General features: G+C 42.4%; 1 protein-coding gene across 1 annotated transcript in view; it reads right to left on the reverse strand.

Annotated features, from left to right (window-relative positions):
• The window catches only part of LOC111865717 (protein tincar), an 86101-nt gene that overhangs the window by 30814 nt on the left and 34363 nt on the right, over window positions 1-20924 (reverse strand). The window contains exons 2-3 of the mRNA XM_023853953.2: window positions 6080-6112; window positions 1194-1767 (exon numbers count right to left, since the gene is read on the reverse strand). Of these exons, the coding sequence (XP_023709721.1) occupies window positions 1194-1767; window positions 6080-6112 (607 nt within the window). The remainder of the gene's footprint in view (window positions 1-1193; window positions 1768-6079; window positions 6113-20924) is intronic.

The raw sequence follows: 20924 nt of genomic DNA on the forward strand, positions 1-20924 counted from the left end.
AAATTAACTTCTCAAAGAAAGAGCAGGTCATACTGGTAATTCAGAAGTCTTCAATACACGACACTTCCGAAATTTCAGTTCCGTGGCACGACGTTTCATTGATACAATCTCGTACAGCAACTAGGCTGCGAAATGGACCGCGGTTCCCTGCTGTAGCTAGTGATTTTCTCTCTCCCACAACGTCCAGACAGGCTCTGCAGCCGATACAGCGTCCTGTCAAATGAGCACTGAGGGCTCTTTACCCGGGGATAAAACGTCCGGGGTGTGATACTAAACAATCACCAATATCTAATGTCGAGGTTTAAATGTGCGTGGAGCTATTCCCTCACTCCCCTATACATCTTCATGGTGTGATGCTTATTTACGCAAAAGTACAGAGGATAACGTCCTCTTGGCACATACGTATATTCCAAAAACTAAATAAGACGTATGCATACTACTTTTCGAACATTCTTGTGACTAAAACATTTCTGTTACATAGGCCTACCACTTTTCTCTGATTAATTCTCAGAATAAGTCTGAGCACTGCTCAGCTTAGGAGTACGCGGTAGCTTACTTGGTTGAGGCGCTATGCTACGAACCGGAAGGTCGCGGGTTCGAGTCCGAATAATGTGGATTTTTTTCTCAGTTTATCTAATCCTTCCAGCCGCACTATGGCCCTGGCGTCGACTCAGCCTCTTAACAGAAATGAGTACCAGAATTCTTCCTGGGGGGAAAAGGACGGCTGGGGGGTAAGGCTGACAACCTTACCGCCATCTGTGAGCCACTTTTCTAGAAAATTTTGGATCCTCGAACTCTCACAACCCTATGGGCCTCCACGGCCTGTTGTAGCGATAGCTTTACTTTTCTGCTCAGCTTTCCGCCTGCTTCTGCTGGTTCCTAATTTCTTACTCTTCCGATCTGAAGATGTGAAGTATTTCTTCTACGCGTTGGGCTCTCTCCGACCTACACGACATTGCAAACCAGAAGAACCTTAGATCCAACGCACTCTCAAACTTGAGCTTGTAAGAGTACGGTGTGGAGACTGGGATGAACCGAATTCATGTGATCAGTGTCAAGACTGTTGTGAGCAGAGTAATGAATCTTACTGTTTCCTGACTAGCTGAGTGACTATCAGGTTCTGAAAAAGGATTCTGCTCGACTCAGTTGCCTACTCGCAATTACTGCGGACATGGTACAGCAGGGTACTGTACCTTTGTGCAGGAAGCCTGTCTGGATGAGGCGCGCTTCCACCAGAAGTTTCGGAAGCAGGAGACAAAATGATGTCACCAGATGCAAGAAGGGGGCGGTAGGGCCGCCATGTTGCCACAGCGACCGCAGCACGCCCGCGCGGCCCAGCACCACACTACTAGCAGGATCTGCACCGCAAGTGCTGAGGTGTCGCCCCAACTTGAACCCATCGTTGGCGAGGTTGCCAATCTTGAACAGAGCCGCTGCGAGGAAGAATGGTATAAGTAGTACGGCGATTCCGTTCAGTACCAAGTACGCGTGGAGCTCCAGGTGAGGGGGCAGGCTCGACCCGGGCCATGGTAGAGCTGCGTAGCCCAAGAAGCGCCGAGCACTCTGCTCTGCGATGTACGCCTGCAGACCGGCAGTGCAGAGTCCGTACCATACCGACCACAGGCTGTTGAAGTGCGCCCGAAAACACGATGTCTTCGTGTTTGGTTGTGGCTGCTGAGGCACGGGTTTGCTGGCCTGTACCTGAGGCTGTTTCTTCTCATTGTTGTTGTCGAACGTCATGAGGCTCCGCGTCATGGACATGGTCCGCTAAAACAGCAACAAGCGGTTGACAGAAGACTCACAGTGTGCTAGTAGGGACCGGATTTTAATGCAAATGCATATTTCTTTCTTGCAACCAGAAAGTATGCTCGTTTAGATATATGTATGAATTACTTCATTTCTTAAATTTTGGACATGATTTGATGGGGCATATAAATGCATATTTTGCCTGTTTTATGAACAACCATCATATTTTCGAAGATCTCTGTTTATACTGCACATTTCCCTTTTAAAATGTTTTAATATATTTTAATTTTATGTTTTCAGTTATGGTCATGGGTATACAATTTTTCTTTTCCGTATTAGAATATGTTGCATATTTGACTCAACATTTCGTCATGATTCATGTTTCTGATGCAACACCCAGGATGGGACTTCCCCGATCCCTCTACTCGTAACTTGCCTCATCCGCGTACCATCAAAGTGGCCCCGAAGAGATTAGTCGGAAGCGTTCACATGTAGCCGCTATCAACGTAATACTATTCAACCGACAAGGGACTTCACTTATTTATTTCCGAAGTCTCCATGAGGTTCGTTACGCTTCTTCATTTGAAGCCGGGGGCCATTCACATTAGTGGTGACTGGTATGTAGTTAAGTTTGTTTAGCTTTCTGTAGTCATGCCGAAAGTGAAAGTAAGTCAGAAAACTAAATTACAGCTGTATCAGCGGGGGTTCGAAGGAGAGATGATAAGTACGGATAACAACATTCTTTATTGCCGAGCGTGTGAGAAGACAGTTGGGAAAAGCGCTTTCAAATGCTTCAGCATTTGAACACTAATATACACAAAGAGAATATTAAAATGAAATCCACGAAAAGTGCTCCTGTTCAAAAACTGCTTAGTGAATTTTCTAATAATAGTTTTTCACAGTTTTCCTCTGATTTATGCGAAGCCTTTTTAGCGGCAGATATTCCGCTGTGGAAACTAACCAGTCCTACTCTGAGAAACTTCATAGAGAAGTATACACAGTGCAAAGTGCCGGATGAATCTACCGTGCGCAAAAATTACGTCAAGCAGTGTTACAATCTTACAATTGAAATCATTAGAGATAAGTTTCAAGATTATTTTGTGTGGGTATCAATCGACGAAACACAAGATTGTGATGGACGGTTTATTTCAAATTCTATAGTTGGATCCCTTAATAAGCATGAACAATCTACCCCATATCTTCTTGTGGTAGAGCAATTTGAAACCACAAATAGCTCCGCAGTTGCCGAATTTTTTATCAATTCCATGAATTTACTATGGCCGAATGGCATTCAGTATGAGCGCATATTGTTCTTTGTGACTGATGCCGCAAGTTATATGATGAAAGCCGGTACTGCGCTTAAAGTTATATATCCAAATTTGATTTGTCTCATTCTGGTCCGTCATACTATTAATTACAAAGTAGATAACTTTCAGTCCAGTATGACATACAGATTTACAACACTTCAGTCTTTATTCGCCTTACATGTTTCGATTCAAAAGAATCATCTTCAGAGGCGCACCACTACGAGCAGGAAACACTGTCACATAAGATGTTTTAACATTATGCACTTAGGTTATGAATAGTGCTCACTATATCACAGTTTGCCCTATGCAGCCACGTTGACGTGTAGATTTACGTATGATGTTTCGTTTAAGCGTATGTGCTGGGTATTCGATTGGGGTTTCCCACTGCACGCAATGTGATGTTCACTTTTCCATAAAATAGCTTTCCAATGTATTTAAAATTGTATTGAAAATCTTTTGTATGTAAAAAATTAGTTATTATATTAAAAATCGTGAACCAGCATTGGGTCATGTTGTTTTTTCTTCGGATGGTAGAAGATGTCGATTATATCTCTTGGTTGTATGTTCTGTAAATATATTATTATATAAATTTTATTTATTCTATCTTATAAGTTATAAATAGTGCTTATAAGGTTATTAAGTTATAATCTAACCAACAAACAGGGACAAATAAAGATGGAAATATATAGAAACCCCACAGCAACAGACGTAACAATAAATAATAAATCTTGCCATCCTAGAGAACAAAAACTAGCAGCATAGGCTACTCATATTACCACTTGAAGAAACGACTAAAAATAAAGAGTTAAACATTATTATTAATATCGCACTAAACAACGGATATAAAAAAGATGATATAACACAAATATATATAATAGATTAAAACAAAAAAAAAGTAATCCTAATGACAAAGGTATACAAGACCAAAAATGGGTAACCTACACATACACAGGAAACTACATATGGAAAATTACAAAACTATTTAAAAACACTAATATAAAGATAGCATTTAAAAAAACCTCACAATAGGCAGAACATTACACGAAAGACACAACACAAACCCATACGAGCAAAGTGGTATATACAAATTAACTTGCCAAAGTTGTCATCAAGTATGCATAGGTCAAACAGGAAGGAAATTATCAACACATAAGAAGCATAAGATTAAATAGAGATGATTCCGCTTACGTCCAACATATTCTAAACAATCGTCATAAATACGGACCAATCTCAACTGTCATGGAAATCATCGAAAAAGCTAATAAGGGCAATATAATGAACATAAAAGAGGAATTCCAAATATATTACCACAACAAACACAATAAATTGATAGATGAACAGAAACAAATAAGGGAAACAAACAATCAAAACAACATGTTTGACCTTATTATACATCACTTGAACACACCTTCTTCAACGTCATAAACACAGGAAGAATATATTACGCGACACAGCACTCTCCAAAACAGTACATACGACACAGCACGCACGTAAACTACACAACTAACAATAAGGTAAGGCCTAACTAGACACTTACTAACCTTATAAGCACTATATATAAGATAGAATAAATAACAATTTATATAATAATATATTTACAGAACATACAACCAAGAGAAATAATCGACATCTTCTACCATCCGAAGAAAAAAACAACATGACCCAATGCTGGTTCACGATTTTTAACATAATAACTAATTTTTTACATACAAAAGATTTTTAATACAATTTTAAATACATATGAAAGCTATTTTATGGAAATGTGAACATCACATTGCCTGCAGTGGGAAACCCCAATCAAATATCCAGCAAATACGCTTAAATGAAACATCATACGTAAATCTACACGTCAACGTGGCTGCATAGGGCAAATTGTGATATAGTGAGCACTATTCATAACCTAAGTGCATAATGTTAAAACATCTTATGTGACAGTGTTTCCTGCTCGTAGTGGTGCGCCTCTGAAGATGATTCTTTTGAATCGAAACATGTAAGGCGAATAAAGACTGAAGTGTTGTAAACCTGTATGTCATACTGAACTGAAAGTTATCTACTTTGTTATATATCCAAATATGACAAATTTGACTTGCCTTGCCCATGGTCTGCACCGTGTTGCAGAAACAATTCGTGCAAATTTTCCGCTTGTTGACAAGTTGGTGTCTTCTGTGAAGAAGGTATTTGTTAAAGCGCCATACAGAAAAGANCCCAAAAGTGCAGCATCAATTCAAATTGCCCAAGATGTACTAAAAAGCGCAGAACTAGAAATTAAACTTTCCTATACGATATAGCTGCTCACTTCTCACACCTTCCATCTGCCATTTCCTCACTGGAGGCAATCAATAGCAATACTACAGTGTATCAGTCTTTAAGTGTGTTCAAAACCACTGTTTCCAAATTGAATTCGGTTCCTGGAAGAGTAGGTGAAGTAGTAAAGGAAAAAGTACACAGCTTTCTTAAAAAAATCCAGGATATGAACAAATTTTGTGAAATTGAAGAAATTTTATCCGGCAAACGTACTGAACTGCCAAGTAAAATATCACTAACTGTGGACAAATAGCGGCTTTTGTACATGCGCCCCTAAGTTCCTGTGAGGTGGAAAGAAGTTTTTCCCGCTATAAGGACATCTTACGAGACAATAGGAGGCGACTAACTATGGAAGACCTAGAACATTTAGTAATTGTGAACTGCAACAGAAGAGAATTTGAAAGTTCGGATAGCTAAACGTGAGTACCAATGGTGTTTTAAATTTGTAATGAAATATGTTGGCTTTGTTGCATGATTTGTATTTAAGTATAGCTATTTATTGCAAATGAACCATTCAGTGATTACATAAAATGAACTGAAATATTGATTTGTTGGTCTTAAAATAATGTAAAATCAATTTAATATTTGGTATAAATTGTATGTGCATATTTTAGTGCATATTTCGGAAGTTTTTCATGCATAAATGCATACATATTTAAGGGATTATAAGGGCATAAAAATCCGGTCCCTAAATATAAGACAAACAAAATGACGTCACTCACCTGAGACGCGACTACAACATGGTACGGCTCCGTCTGAAACACACAAGAGAGGGGGAGGCTGTCAGTCAAGTAGAGTTTATTAGTTAAGTGCAATCACTTGCATGTGCTCAGCTGTGCAATGTGAGCAGAGCCACGGGTGCTTCATCGCAGTCTCTTTGTCTTATCTTGCTCTTTACTCGATGACCCGTTGCAGAGCACGCTATCAACAGAACTGCTCTAAAACCACTCGTCCATAGTCACTCTGTGGATATTTGCTTTTATAAAGTCAATATTGAATACTTAATAAGCTATGAAATCGACCCTGCAGTTGCCAACACAAACGTTTCAAGCAGCCTTTTGAAATGGGCAAACAATTGCATACATAGAAGTGTTGGAGCAGCCACTCGGCTTCAGAAGCACATATATCTTTATGGGGTTCTTCATAAAGAACTTGCATTCAGAAAGGTGTGGAAACTAGTGTTACAAAATACAACAGAACCCACAGTACTACTGTTTCAGTTTGTAAATTTGCCTGAAATTATAACACAAACCATTCATAACATTTCTCTAGTAATCCTTATTGATTAGGGAAGGTCGGTTTGGAATCATTACGCTGTATATTGTAACAACAGCCGATGTCACGCTTTTTGCGGATACGTTAGTTGGGTGAGCAACAAACACTGGTCTCTGCCGTGGGTGACACCCTCTCATTTTACAGTATTATGGTTATTTCTGATTAAGATCTGATGAAATTCAGACAACGCTTGCTACCATTCAGTTCAAAACCTTTAGTCTTGTAGTCTAATGCGTTAAAATGTAAAAATCGAAATATAGAAAACTATAATTTGGCCTTTAGTCTTGAATTGATGTGAACCCTGATCTCTGGCATTGAGGGAAGAACACAGACTGAAGGCATTTGAGGACAGGTTGCTGAGGAGAAAATCTGGACAGAATACGTATGAAATAACAGGAGAGTAGAGAAAAGTACACAATGTGGAGATTCATAACTTGTATTCTTCACTCAATAAAATTATAATGATCAAGACGAAGATAAAATGGGTAGACATGCAGCATGCGTGGGAGAGGAGTGCATACAGGATTTAGTAGAAAACCTGAAGGAAAAGACTGCTAGGAACATTTAGGTGTGGAGGGGAGGATAATATTGAATATTTTCTGCTTTCTCACATGCGTAGTACGAGGAAGTATTGTGAAGGTGAATGAAACCCGGTCTTGAGATTCTGGAGGATTTACCCATTTTTCGACCTCAAAAATGGCAAATTTCTTGAAAACGGCTCTGCGATTTTCATTAAATTTCATTAATTTATGGAAATCATTTCCTTTATATAAGACTAAATGGTAAGGTAAAGGTAAAGCTGTCCTTTTGTTTCATTAATTAGGCACCACGCCATTAAGTCGCGTGAGGAAGTGGAGATATAGCTACAAATTTCTTGACCCAATACTAGATGGAGGTGCTCAGATTTACGCTCCGGTCGCTTTACCTCCGACGAAAGAGCCCCTGGTACCATTGGATTTGGTGGGACCAAGAGGCGATCTTGAAGCTGTGGAGAAGGAAAAAATCTCTTGCCCCCCCCCAGAACATCGAACCCCGGTCGTCCAGCCCGTCGCTATAATGACAGAGCTATCCCTGCTCCTTAATAGATAGCAACTGCAGAAAACTGTGATACGCACAACAGCAGCCCAAAGGCGAAATATCGATTTTGTGGAAACTGGCTTTTCCGATCGGTCGGATTTCATTAAGGTTCGGTATTCCGTAACCAGCAAGGGTCATTTCCCAGGTAACGTAATCAAGGTCAACAGTATATGACAAAGCATGTGGGATGTAATTTCACTCAATTTTATTTTTTTTAATTTGTTATTTAAAGAAGCGATGATAAGATCAGTGAATGATGAATTGGGAAAAAAATGGAAGGAAGCGGTCGTGGCCTAATCGAGGTACTATCTAGGAATTTTCCTGGAGGGATTGAGGGAAACCACAAAATATTTCGTTCAGCATAGACAGTGTCTCGGCCGAGATTCGAACCGAACACCTCCTAAATACAGTGTTGCCACTATACCAACCTATTCGGAGAGAAAAAACCTTTCACTATTAACATATTACAGTGATAGAATTTGTGGGCATTATCCAGCATCCTAGTTTCTAGACGACCTTTCACTGACTGTGTTCCGTCTTAGGGCGGCCGCACACCAACTGCGTCAAGACAAGCATCAAGACATGAGACAAAAGACGCAGTCTTGCTTCATTCGTGATTCGTCAGCATCATGGCTCAGACCGGTGTGCAGCGGTTTTCATAATCTCATTCGTTTAAACTGTGCTCCTTTCTTTGCGTCATGTCGCAAAAATCGTGTCTTGACTGTTACATGTCTTGACGAATGCCGGTGTGCGGCCTACCTTAGTCCTCAGGTCCAGAACATGTTCTTGGGTCCAATCGATAGAGCTATCTGGAATATAGGGATTATTTCTATCGATTTGACAAACAGAGTAGTTTATTTACCTGAGAATGGAGCGGCCTCCATAGTCTAGGGGTAACGTTCCCACCTCATGACTCAAACCCGGCGGAGGTCGTGGAATTTTTAAGGGCGGAAAAATTCAGGGAACAAGTCCTCCGGGAGGGACTTTAAGCGGTGTGTCCCGTGTCGTAGATTTACTGCACGTAAAAGATCCTCATGTCTCTAGGAGACCTCTGAGCAAAATTAGGCAAAGTTTCTTGCCCAAGTAGTTTCCAATTCCTCCGGTAGATGGGCAAGTATCGGGGACCACTGCCAGAGAGGTGGCCCACCTCGCTCGCAGAATGGGGCTGATAGCGAGCACCAGTACTGGAAGGGCATAGCGACTGGTAGAATATTAAAGGGGGACGCACAATAGATTAATAACTAGTCACAGTGCATGGGGAAACCCACCACTTCTAAAATAATAATAATACCCGAGAATGGAGGCAAGTCTGGTCTCCAGAACGTCCTCTCGAATAAAAATTATGACATGGATATCTGACCATAGTATTATTATACCAACGTCACGAACTTTTAGATCTTACTTGTAACATACGTCATACTGAATACTCCCAGGTATTCCGGACTGAAAATAAATCTCAAATAAAAGAATGGTGGGATATCTGTTATTGAAACCTTCAAACCGACGAGTTAATCTAGAAGTAACGCTCTAGGCTGCATTCCGGAAATACTCTGCAAAAATCTCCGCTGCGACTCTGCTTATCCTAATTTATTTTGTGCTTTCCCCCGTCCGTCCAGGCAAATTCCAAAGGAGTATCTCGAAGACACCGCTCCGATTTATAATTCGTAAGTCACCTCAACTATCGATGCTATATATAGTTTATACACTGACAGCGTCGTTAAAATAACCCACAAACAACGTAAACGCAACTTGTGGAGTCACAAGGCTTATTAAATAGTACAGCTGTAGGCAGGTTATGACGGTGATATCCGAGAAATAAAATTATAACACTTCATTTGCCACAATGACCCGTCTGTCCTCTACGGTCTACATTCCATCATCTGGAGTCTGAGATCTGACCTACGTGCTCTGTTCAATCATCCACTTCTATACTTCCTTAACGGCCTATGACCTATGACGAATAAATTGTTAAATATCTGATACGAATAAAATCCATGAAGCAGTTCAGGCGCTAGAAAGGGGCATGTCCATTATATAAATACAGATATTCAGATATGCATACATACACACAGACCATATTCAGGACAATGAAAACGTTTAAATCAGTCAAAATCCCGACATCGATATTGGTACGGTCACAGTACCTTCTTCTACTTTACGAGAGATTACAAATGGAGATTTAGGGAACAAACTTCATTGTTTATTCTGACAATTCAGCAGGCACTGCTAAACAGCTGAACTTCATAAGTTTTACGGTCTGCTTTTACTTAAACAGCCTTTCTCTGTTTAGGCTGCTATATTTTCATGGCAAAATATAATTTTTGTTTTTGAAATGATGCAAATAACTAGCTCTATTAACTGATCTCAGATATCAAATTCGGACAGGAAGAGCAATTGCTTCTAGCCGAGGTATACTGTGCATAGCATTGAAAGATTTAAGGACCACTGAAATATGTCTCCGTTCAGCTTATTCTTGTAGCGAAAGTAGGTATTTAAAGAATACAACAGGAAGGACTTCCACTGTTTTAACAACACTGTCTTGCACGAGGTCCATATCATGAGTATGCGTGTAAACAAAAACAGCTTCTTGCAAATGACGCGCACTGCCCCCTCCTACAGCATTATCAGAGAATGTTATAAAGTGGAATTTCATTTAGTCACTCTGACAGTGATGGTAAGGCCCAGAGCCATCTAGATTTGGAAGCTGAAACAAATCAATTAGTTACGAAGGGAAAAAGTATGATGCTGCTTTTCCCTAAACCGTTCCTGCTACTATACAGACTAGCAGGGATTATTTATTTGCTGGTGACGTATTTAACAAAGCTGTCACAATCTCAGACTAATTATACAGCCTCCAAAGAGAGAGGCTGTACATGGATAATTGGAGAGGATCTGAAAGGAAGTGAGTGGCCAGTTTATGTATTATCCCGGCTTTTGCTTGGAGGGACTGAAGAAAGCCATGGAAAACTCAATCACGATAAGCGGTATCCCAACCCAGTTTCGAGGCATGTACCTCTCGAACACAAGTCAGAAACATTTCCACTTGCGGCACCACCAGCAGAAATTGAGCAATTTTTCGATTTCTTTCTATGCATAGCGTTCATTAATATGGCTTCACTTATGTCAAACTTGTCACACATATATTAAGATTTAGCTCCGTCCCCATGTTAATAAATATTAATTAACTATTCATATAGATCGGTAAGCATTTCTTTTTATTGCTAGTGGGGCGGGACTAAGTCCCTTGTACTGCGGCCACTTCTGGCCTATTGTACCAACGCCAGATGATAGGTGAGGGTGATTGTGGAGAAATTGGTGGAATGAAGATTGGCAGGGGAAACCGAAGTACTCGGCGAAAACCTGCCCCAACGCCAGTTTGTCCACCACAAATCCCACGTGACGAGACCCGGGATTCAATCCGGGCCGCCGTGGTGTGAAGCCAGCGACTAACCGCTTGGGCTACGGCGCGGTCATCTGTAAGCATTAGTCACTGTTATTAAACAGGACGCTAAATAAAACAGTTTGCTTTTTACAGTAAAAAAACTGATCATTATGCTATAAAAGCTAAAGATGTCCCTGTGCTTAACTAATTAAGCATGACGCCATGAAAGCGTATGAGGGAGTGGATGTATAGATCCACATTTTCTTGACCTCGGCACTAGCTGGAGGCGAGTGGTCAGCTTCACGCCCCGGTCGCTTTACCCCGGAGGAAATCGTCCCCAGTACCCATTGGATAGGAGGTTGGGTGGACCCCAGAGCTGGTATGGACGGCATGGAGAAGAGAAAAATCCTTGACAATACCAGGACTTGAACTCCGACCCATCGGTCATCCAGTCCGTTGCCAGTCGCCATACCCTCTACGCTATCCCGGCTTCCCTCAAGATGCTCATATACATATATTTAAGAAATGATGCAAACTTTCAATGCACTTAGAACAAGGTACGTGTATGTCAGGTTTCGTGAACGAAGCACGGCCCGAAGACTGTAGCCTCGACAACAAAAGCGATTGGGCTGTAATGACGAATATATATACTCGTCACATGAAGTCCTGATTCGCATACATACGTGTATTAACAAAAACCATAGGAACGAACAAAAAAGAAACGCAATTTTGTGCTTATTGTTTCATATTTTATTCGGAATTATTTAAAGTTCAACTCTCCGTCACCTGAATCCAGACGTCAATAAGTCTGTTCTCAAAAAATGATGTGATCTTCTTCGGTGAAGTCTGCGTCCGTCCATAGGCCAATAAGTGTTACTCTCAAAACCGTTGCAACAAAGCTACGCTCTTCAATTAACAACAGAAATGATACACGCACAAACAGTAATGGGCGCAATTTGTATGAACGTGAACCCCCTAGAATCAAATAAATGAAGCGCAGAATTCTCGTAGTCGTGGAAGTGGAAATGCTGAGACCAGAATAAACAAACCAGGATTTGACTGCAAACGCAAATACTTTGAATTTTTGTGAAAGTATTAAGTCTTGCAAATCTACATATGCGAAACGCTCTCACGCGCAGTTCCTTCACTTCAAATTTCAGAGTATAATAATTCGGAAATAAATATAGACAGAAGAAGGAGCGCAAGTGTTCGTGTATTCCAACAGTTTTCTAAGTGAATGAAGCTTGCAGCTGTTATGAATATTTGCCCCTATCCCTAAGTACAAATTTATGAAGACATAGAGGTAAATTTCCAAGTAATCTAGACTTCGCCTTTACTCTGTCCAGAATTAGGGTTACAAGTTGTATGGGCACTTGCGTCAAAGGTTCCACTTGTACAAAGTCAAATTACAGGAAATTCCCCAAAGCTGTTTTAAATACAACTGAAATGCAAGAGCTGAAAATCTAATTTTATCTTTTACTTCGTCAACTTCACAGCTTGGGAAGACTGCCACTTTCCAATTCAGAATTTATTTCTGAGAAGATGAGCCTTTCAGACCTTTGGCAGGAACCTTGCGCAGGGACTGGACAATCGCAAGGCCTCTACTTACACAAAACAACATAAACCAGAAATAATAGCAGACAAATATTCGTGCCTGAGGTGGGATTCGAACTAACGAGCCCACTGCTGAAAGGCATTCAAAGTCATTACGCGCCTAAGGCTGGGTTTTAACTATGAGCGGATATTTCAGTACTTTAAAGTAATTAACGAAATGTGAACACACCACAGAAGATCAGATTAATTATACAGTTTGTGTATTCACTATTATACTCAAAGTTGTTCTTTCTTTCCTCTAATGATAAAACCTAAGCCACAAGTCTCATTACAGGATCAGCCCGAAACATACAGAAGCTCTGGCTGCCCTCTGGGGCGTGAAATGAGAAAGTGGTCGTGAAAAATATAAAGGTACTATTATGGAATTAACCTTGAAGGGACTGAGTAAAACCAGAAAGAACGATAACAATGACACCATGCTGGCCGGACAGATATTAGAACCGGGTACCTCCATAAAGAACAAAGAATATCATTTAGGTTCGCACTTAACTTGGGTACCTCCCTCCAGAACAAAGAATATCATTTAGGTTCGCACTTAACTTGGGTACCTCCCTCCAGAACAAAGAATATCATTTAGGTTCGCACTTAACTTGGGTACCTCCCTCCAGAACAAAGAATATCATTTAGGTTCGCACTTAACTTGGGTACCTCCCTCCAGAACAAAGAATATCATTTAGGTTCGCACTTAACTTGGGTACCTCCCTCCAGAACAAAGAATATCATTTAGGTTCGCACTTAACTTGGGTACCTCCCTCCAGAACAAAGAATATCATTTAGGTTCGCACTTAACTTGGGTACCTCCCTCCAGAACAAAGAATATCATTTAGGTTCGCACTTAACTTGGGTACCTCCCTCCAGAACAAAGAATATCATTTAGGTTCGCACTTAACTTGGGTACCTCCCTCCAGAACAAAGAATATCATTTAGGTTCGCACTTAACTTGGGTACCTCCCTCCAGAACAAAGAATATCATTTAGGTTCGCACTTAACTTGGGTACCTCCCTCCAGAACAAAGAATATCATTTAGGTTCGCACTTAACTTGGGTACCTCCCTCCAGAACAAAGAATATCATTTAGGTTCGCACTTAACTTGGGTACCTCCCTCCAGAACAAAGAATATCATTTAGGTTCGCACTTAACTTGGGTACCTCCCTCCAGAACAAAGAATATCATTTAGGTTCGCACTTAACTTGGGTACCTCCCTCCAGAACAAAGAATATCATTTAGGTTCGCACTTAACTTGGGTACCTCCCTCCAGAACAAAGAATATCATTTAGGTTCGCACTTAACTTGGGTACCTCCCTCCAGAACAAAGAATATCATTTAGGTTCGCACTTAACTTGGGTACCTCCCTCCAGAACAAAGAATATCATTTAGGTTCGCATTTAACTTGGGTACCTCCCTCCAGAACAAAGAATATCATTTAGGTTCGCACTTAACTTGGGCAACAGGCAGACAACATCCAGAGAAGAAAATGTGCTACAAGGAAATGTCTGGGGACGCCTCGCGTATTATCGCGAGCGATTGATTTTCCATGCCGAGCGTCGGGTCACCGAACCTGCATAACGAGAGAAGGCAGTCAGACTACTATCTAAGCTAAAAACGTTGACAGAGCCAGAAATATTAAGAGCAGTAGAGGATCAACACACACGCATTTGAATGCTCTGCTATCCGCACAGCATGGCTTTTCTCCTCCTGTATGAACACAGCGGGAATGACACTTCCTATCCAAACATCTCAACTCAGCTTGAAATTTACAGTGTGAACACAATGACCTAAGCCGTAAAACTTTCTTTCTGAACACTAACAACTGTCAGCGGTATACGAACCCAAACTCTCCTTAAACAACACCGGGTTCAGGGTGATCTGAACCCTCCTCTCTGAGTAGAAAGCACTTATTCTTTCAATGCTTGCACTTGTTTCATCTCATAATCTTTAGCCCTTTCGTGTGACGTCTTTCATATCTTGTTCTCATCTTGATCTCGAACTTCCCATAGGGCGTTTTCCGTTTACTTTCATGTTCAAAATCTGATTTAGGTTTCTAACCCCATTTTCGCAACGTTCTCATACCACCTTACTATTGTTTATGTATTCGTCTCCCAGTGTATTTATCTTTGAATTCTCTCTTTCCTTTTCGTTTATCACACTCTCTCTCCTGGGATATTTTCACGTGAATTTATTTCTTAAAAATCGCATTTCTTCAGCCGTTAGTCCACTAATATCTCCCTTTGTACATGTTCATATTTCAGCTCCACGCGTTTTTTTTATTGCTAGTGAGGTGGGATTAAATCCCTTGTACTGCGGCCACTTCTGGCCTGTTGTACCAGGCCCAGATGATAGGTGAGGGTGATTGTGGAGCAATTGGTGGAATGAAGATTGGAAGAGAAAACAGAAGTACTCGGAGAAAACCTGCCCCAGAGCCACTTTGTCCACCACAAATCCCACTTGACCAGACCCGGGGATAGAACCCGGGCCGCCGCGGTGTGAGCCAGCGACTAATCGCTTCAGCCATGGCGCGGCCAGCTCCTTGCGTTAATGTGGGCATGCAGTAAGTAGTTCTTAAATAAATGCGTTTTTCCCGTCTTTGGCATTTCCAAAAAACTGTACAATTCCCCTGCAGTATCCGCAGATAGCAGGAACTTAACAAGCACGAACACACTTTTAGACGTCTGAAGGGGTTAGGCGCAAAATATATGACTCCCATGTTGGGTGCCACAGACAATCCGCCTTCTGAAAGCCGGAATTTGGAGGCAGTCCAAGGGTCAGTTACCCGACGATTCGCAGTTATTAGCGGTGTTAAGAAAGGGGAATGGTTCGATATACCATATAACGTCACTGACCGAAAAATTCCACGTGGTCAGTAGTGAAATCAATACATGTGTCCGGAGTCGAATTCTAGTTCACAGTCCCGTGCAAACTGGGCCGGCTTCCCCGCCCTGCGCGCCCGATGGTGAGACGTTGGCATGGCGACAAACTGAGTTGTGAGTTGCAGGAACAGACGGGACGTCTCCGGCGGACGAGATAAGTTGGAGGCTGGGCTTCCTTGCCAGTTCGACGGAGCCGCAGCAAAGGCGCCAGAGGTCACGACCCGTTCAATTGTCCTGTCGAGTTACAATTTTCGCATATTTTATTTTGGGTGCGCACTGTATCTATCTCGGTAAAGAAATACAGGTCAAATTTCCCACACTTTAGCAATTACATACACAGTTCTAATCAGTGGCGCGAACCAGCTACACTGGCTGCAGTACTTGTGTTGCGTCCAGTCAGATACAATGATAGTGCCTTAAAAGTACCACGACTGAATCTTGTCGCATGCCATTAGATCCCTCAGAAACACCAACCCTGCCTTCAACGCCATTATATAATATCTGTAAGGTAAAGTTGTCCCTGTGCTTAACTAATTAAGTACTACGCTATGAAGGCGCATGGGGTAGTGTATTCAGTTATTCAGTAATGAGGGGGTGGGTTTCACCATGCACCGCGACTGATAGTCTATTGTACGTCCCCCTTTTAATTTCTACTGTCTCCATCCCCTACCGGTACTGGTGCTCGCTATCAGCCCCTTTCTGTCAGCGAGGTCGTCCCTCCTCTGGCAGTGGTATCCAATACTTCCCCATCTACCGGAGGCATTGGAAACTACTTGGGCGGGAAACTTTTTGTCCTAATTTAGCTCAGAGGTCTCCTAGAGACATGAGGTTCTTTTACGTGCCGTAAATCTACGACACGGGACCCACGCCTTGAAGTGCCTCCCGGAGGACTTGTTCCCTGAATTTTTCCGCCCTTAAAAATTCCACGACTTCCGCCGGGTTTTCGAACCCGCGTACCTCGAGTCATGAGGTGGGAACGTTACCCCTAGACTACGGAGGCCGCTATGGGGGAGTGTATGCATGGATCCACATTTTCTTGACCTCGGCATTAGTTGGAGGTGAGTGGTCAGCTTCATGCCCAGGCCGCTTTAGCCCCGGTACCCTTGTATAGGAATTTGGGTATACCCCAGACCCAGTCTGGACGTTTGGAGAGGTGAAAATTCTTGACTCTACCGGGAGTCGAACTCCGACCCCTCGGTAGTCTAGCCTATAGCCAGTCGCTATACCGACTACGCTATCCAGGCTCGTTATATAATATCAGTAATTGAATAAAAACAGCGGAAAAATACACAATGAAACGAGACGCTCAGCTAAGGCGCGTAATTGCTTAAGGTGTTCGTAAGTGGATACTGCAGTTTCAAATCCCGCTGTGGAAAAGATTTGGCTTATGTCTGTTGTATTTTGTTGTGTGCAGTCCTGTGCAGCAGACACCTAGCGATCGAATGTCAGGGACTGACAATGTCACGTATAAACAAGAGGGCCAATTTCGTTACAACATGCGGAATCAGGAATCAGTATTCTTCTTGACACTTTATTCCGAGGAGGCATGGTTGACTTTAAATGGTTATATAAAATGCCACAATACCAGAGTTTGGAGCATAGAAATTCCTCAAGCTGTTCATGAAGTTCCCCTGCATGATCTGAAAGCTGAGTTTAGTGTGTGGAGGACAACCAGACCCGTAACAATATGTGAGATTCTGTCACCCATCCTGCATCCCCCGACTATTCAAGGAAAATTCTGTGGGCATTTTGTGTAAGATAATGCAACATCACACACTGCTAACAATTGCACATGCGCATTAGACGAAGTCTTCGACGAATGAGTCTTAAGCCGAAAGCTATGGCCTCCGTGATCACCCGTCTTATATATTTGAGACATGTGTTTGTGAGGAAATCTGAAAATCTGTGTGTGTGTTCCATCCTCACTGTCTGGAAGAAGTTCAAGAAAATATTAGGCATCAAATTTTCGCTTTTCCGTAAGGCAGCTTCGACATGTATCTAGAAATACAGCGTGGGGCGCAGAAACTTCCTTTTTGTGAAGACGCATTGTGAAGGGAGGGGGGGGTCGCAGAAGTGGGGATAGGCTCGGCGAACGCAGCAGCCGCGGAAGTTTCTGTCTAATACCTCTCAGTAAGAAACATGAGGCGGACGAGTGAGCAGGGTGCGTTTGCTGTCGGAGCCTATTTTTCGCACAACCATTCCTATGTGGCGGTGCGTTCCCTACTCACTTCGGAATTAAGCCCGGAGGGCAGGTTCCTGACCGGAAATCGATTGTTTTATGGGTAGAGAACTTTAGGACAACCGGGAGTGTGGTGAAAAAAATAATCAGGACGACAACGGACCGTTACGACGCCAGAAAATGTGGAGGCAGTTCGACAGTCGATTTTGAGATCTTTTTCGAATCAGCTCTTGAAGAAATGCATCTAGGAAATGTCTGGTTCCAACAGGATGGTGCCACGGCCCACACAGTCCGAGCTTCCATGACAGTTTTGAGGGAAAATTTCCCCGGACGCCTCATCTCGCTTCGAGGTGACATCCCGTGGGCAGCGCACTCACCTGATCTGACGCCCTATGATTTTTTTTATGGGGATACCCCAAGACAGAGGTTTTTAAACATCGCCCCACAAACCTACTTCAGCTGAAGAATGTTATTCGACAGGAAGTAGCCCAAATTCCGGTGAACATGTTGGAACGTGCAGAGGGGAACTTCAGAAAATGGTTGCATCAGTGCATAGAGAACGGTGGCCACCAACCGTCAAGATATTTTGTTTAAAACTACATGATTTAAAATTTTATTCTTTCATTAGCTAAACATAAATTTTGTCTATCAACAATAATTTTTCTTTTATTCAGCTTCAAAAAAAGGAAGTTTCTGCGCCCCACTCTGTATATTATCACGATTTGAGGCATGCTTAGAAGTGCAGAGTATTCACTTCGAGACTCTTCTATAAAACAAGGTAAGTTAAACTACAGCTGAAAAGCAGGCCAAGACTTATCGCCTGCCAGGTCGGATCTATGAGAAAAGAGTGGCCTGTCAGCTGAGGGAAGCATTCTTAGGATAAACTGTACACTCTGTTCAACGAAGCACTCCTCCATTCGGAAGGAACCCACCTAAGCATCATAAATTCCACAGAAATTTATCCGAGCATGTGCGACTGTGAGAACCGCCTACAGACAGTAATTTTGACCGCAATTGCCTGTTGTATTCTTCGGCTCTTGCCACCAGATCAGGTGGTCCAGACTAACCTGCACAATTATCACAGCCACTGTTCACCTTTGAGCCGGCAACCGGCAAGCATAATAAATAAACCAGCTTACTTTGTTTGCTCCAGGAATTCATGTTAACAGAAAATAAAACATTTGTTTTGGATTTTTCGCCGTTCGTTTGTTATCTGCAGTTTAAACTAACTTCCTGTTTCTTTTTGTTTATCATTCAATTGGTATTTCTATTGTCCAAATAAATTAAGTAGCAGCGTACAAAGAATACAGCCAATTGAATGCGCGGTCTGAGTGCTTAGCAGGTCTTCTTCGTGCCTGTAGTCCGCAAGCGAACTATACCGACCGCGCTACCGCCGCTTGTCGGCGAAGTTACTGCCAAACTTTTCGGATAGAGGGTGTCGCGTGGTCAACACAACGGATCCCCACGGCCCTTAATTTCGGTTCTCTAGACCGAAGCCGCTAATTCCTTGAAATATCTCCTCAATTATCCTCACGAGGCTGAGTGGGCCCCGTTCCAGACCCATTACTTTTCAGAAAACCTATCAGCGCAGAGAATCGAACCCGGGACCTCTGGATCTGTAGCCAGGAAATCTGACCAGTAGACCACAGAGGCTCGTGTCCATTATAGAGTTCCCGATCCCGATATTTACTGCTGTGGTTCCGGTTCTAGCGTCATTTCACTGTCCCTTTGAATCCTTACCAATTCATCATGCACCGTAATTATCTCACTGAAAGCAACGTAAGCCATGCAAGTTACAGAATGTCATCAAATACATAAACATGTAAATAAATAACAAATAAACAAAGTAAATCAACTCGTCACGGGTTGAGAACAGCTCAGAGCAAAGAGAATTGTGAGGCGAAACGATATAAAGGTAGGATCTCGACTGGAGGACAAGAAGAAAAAGCGAGTGGAAGAAAGTTCGAGCCCGGGTCAGGTAATGTGGGATTTGTGGCGGACAAAGTGGCACTGGGGCTGGTTTTATCCAAGTACTTCGATTTCCCTTGCCAATCTTCATTCCACCAGTTGCTCCACAATCACAGTAATCTATCTATCGCCTGGGGGTGGTGCAATAGGCCAGCAGTGGCTGCAGTGCCAGCTGGACTCAGTTTCATCCCACTAAGAATAATAAAAATGCGAAAGAAAGAAAAATTAAGAAAGGGAAAAATATAGGGAAGAAAATGGAAAGAACAACAAACGAAAGAAGAAAAAATGGGAAAGGGGAAGACTGAATAAAAATAAAGAAAGAAGAAAGGAATAAGGAAGTAGGACATAAAAAGTAATAAAAACAACAAATAAAATAGGGAGAAGACAATGAAGAAGGAAAAAGCAACGGAGGAATCAGACGTTTCGAAGAATGCTCCACAGTCTATTGCACAGCCAATGAATATTTCGAGTAGTCTCTTCATGTTCCTGGAGTCCTGTGTTAATATCTTGTGCAAAAAACCTGTGTGCTCGGACGACGCCATTTTTTGGGGTGCTTGACACGGAAGCTCAGCGGTCTATTTCTGGAGGCTGTGGCCCAAATAGAATCTCTGCTGCCAGGTTTACAGTTCATGGGGACTGCTGACTGTGAAGCACATTTTTAAGAACGTTGTATCAACGCAGATGTGCCGCCCGGAGGGTACAAAGGCAACACTTGGCTTGGTACTAAATCAAAATGACTGGTCACAGCCTCGTGCTTCATCCCCGCAGAAACAATAATGATCATATGGCCGACCGAGATATTAAGCAGGTAAGGTCAAGTCGTCCCTGTGCCTAACTAATTAAGTACTACGCCATGAAGGCGTATTGGGAAGTGGATGTATAGAGCAACATTTTCTTGACATAGGCACTATTTGGAGGTGAGTGGTCAGCTTCAAGCCCCGGCCGCTTTATCCGGGGAAAGACTACATGGTAGCCACTAGATAGGAGGTTGGGTGGACCCCAGAGTCGGTCTGGACGACGTGGAGTAGAAAAATACTTGAACCCACAAAGAAACTCCGTGTTTTTAGTCCGCAAGCGAACTATACCGACCGAGCGACCGCCGCTTGTCGGCGAAGTCAGTGCCAACTTTAGCGGATAGAGGGTGTCGCATGGTCAGCGCAAGGCATTCCCACGGCCATTGATTTCGGTTTTCGGACTCGAAATCC

This window comes from Cryptotermes secundus, unplaced genomic scaffold, assembly GCF_002891405.2.
Source record: "Cryptotermes secundus unplaced genomic scaffold, Csec_1.0 scaffold968, whole genome shotgun sequence".
In the NCBI taxonomy this organism is placed as follows: domain Eukaryota; kingdom Metazoa; phylum Arthropoda; class Insecta; order Blattodea; family Kalotermitidae; genus Cryptotermes; species Cryptotermes secundus.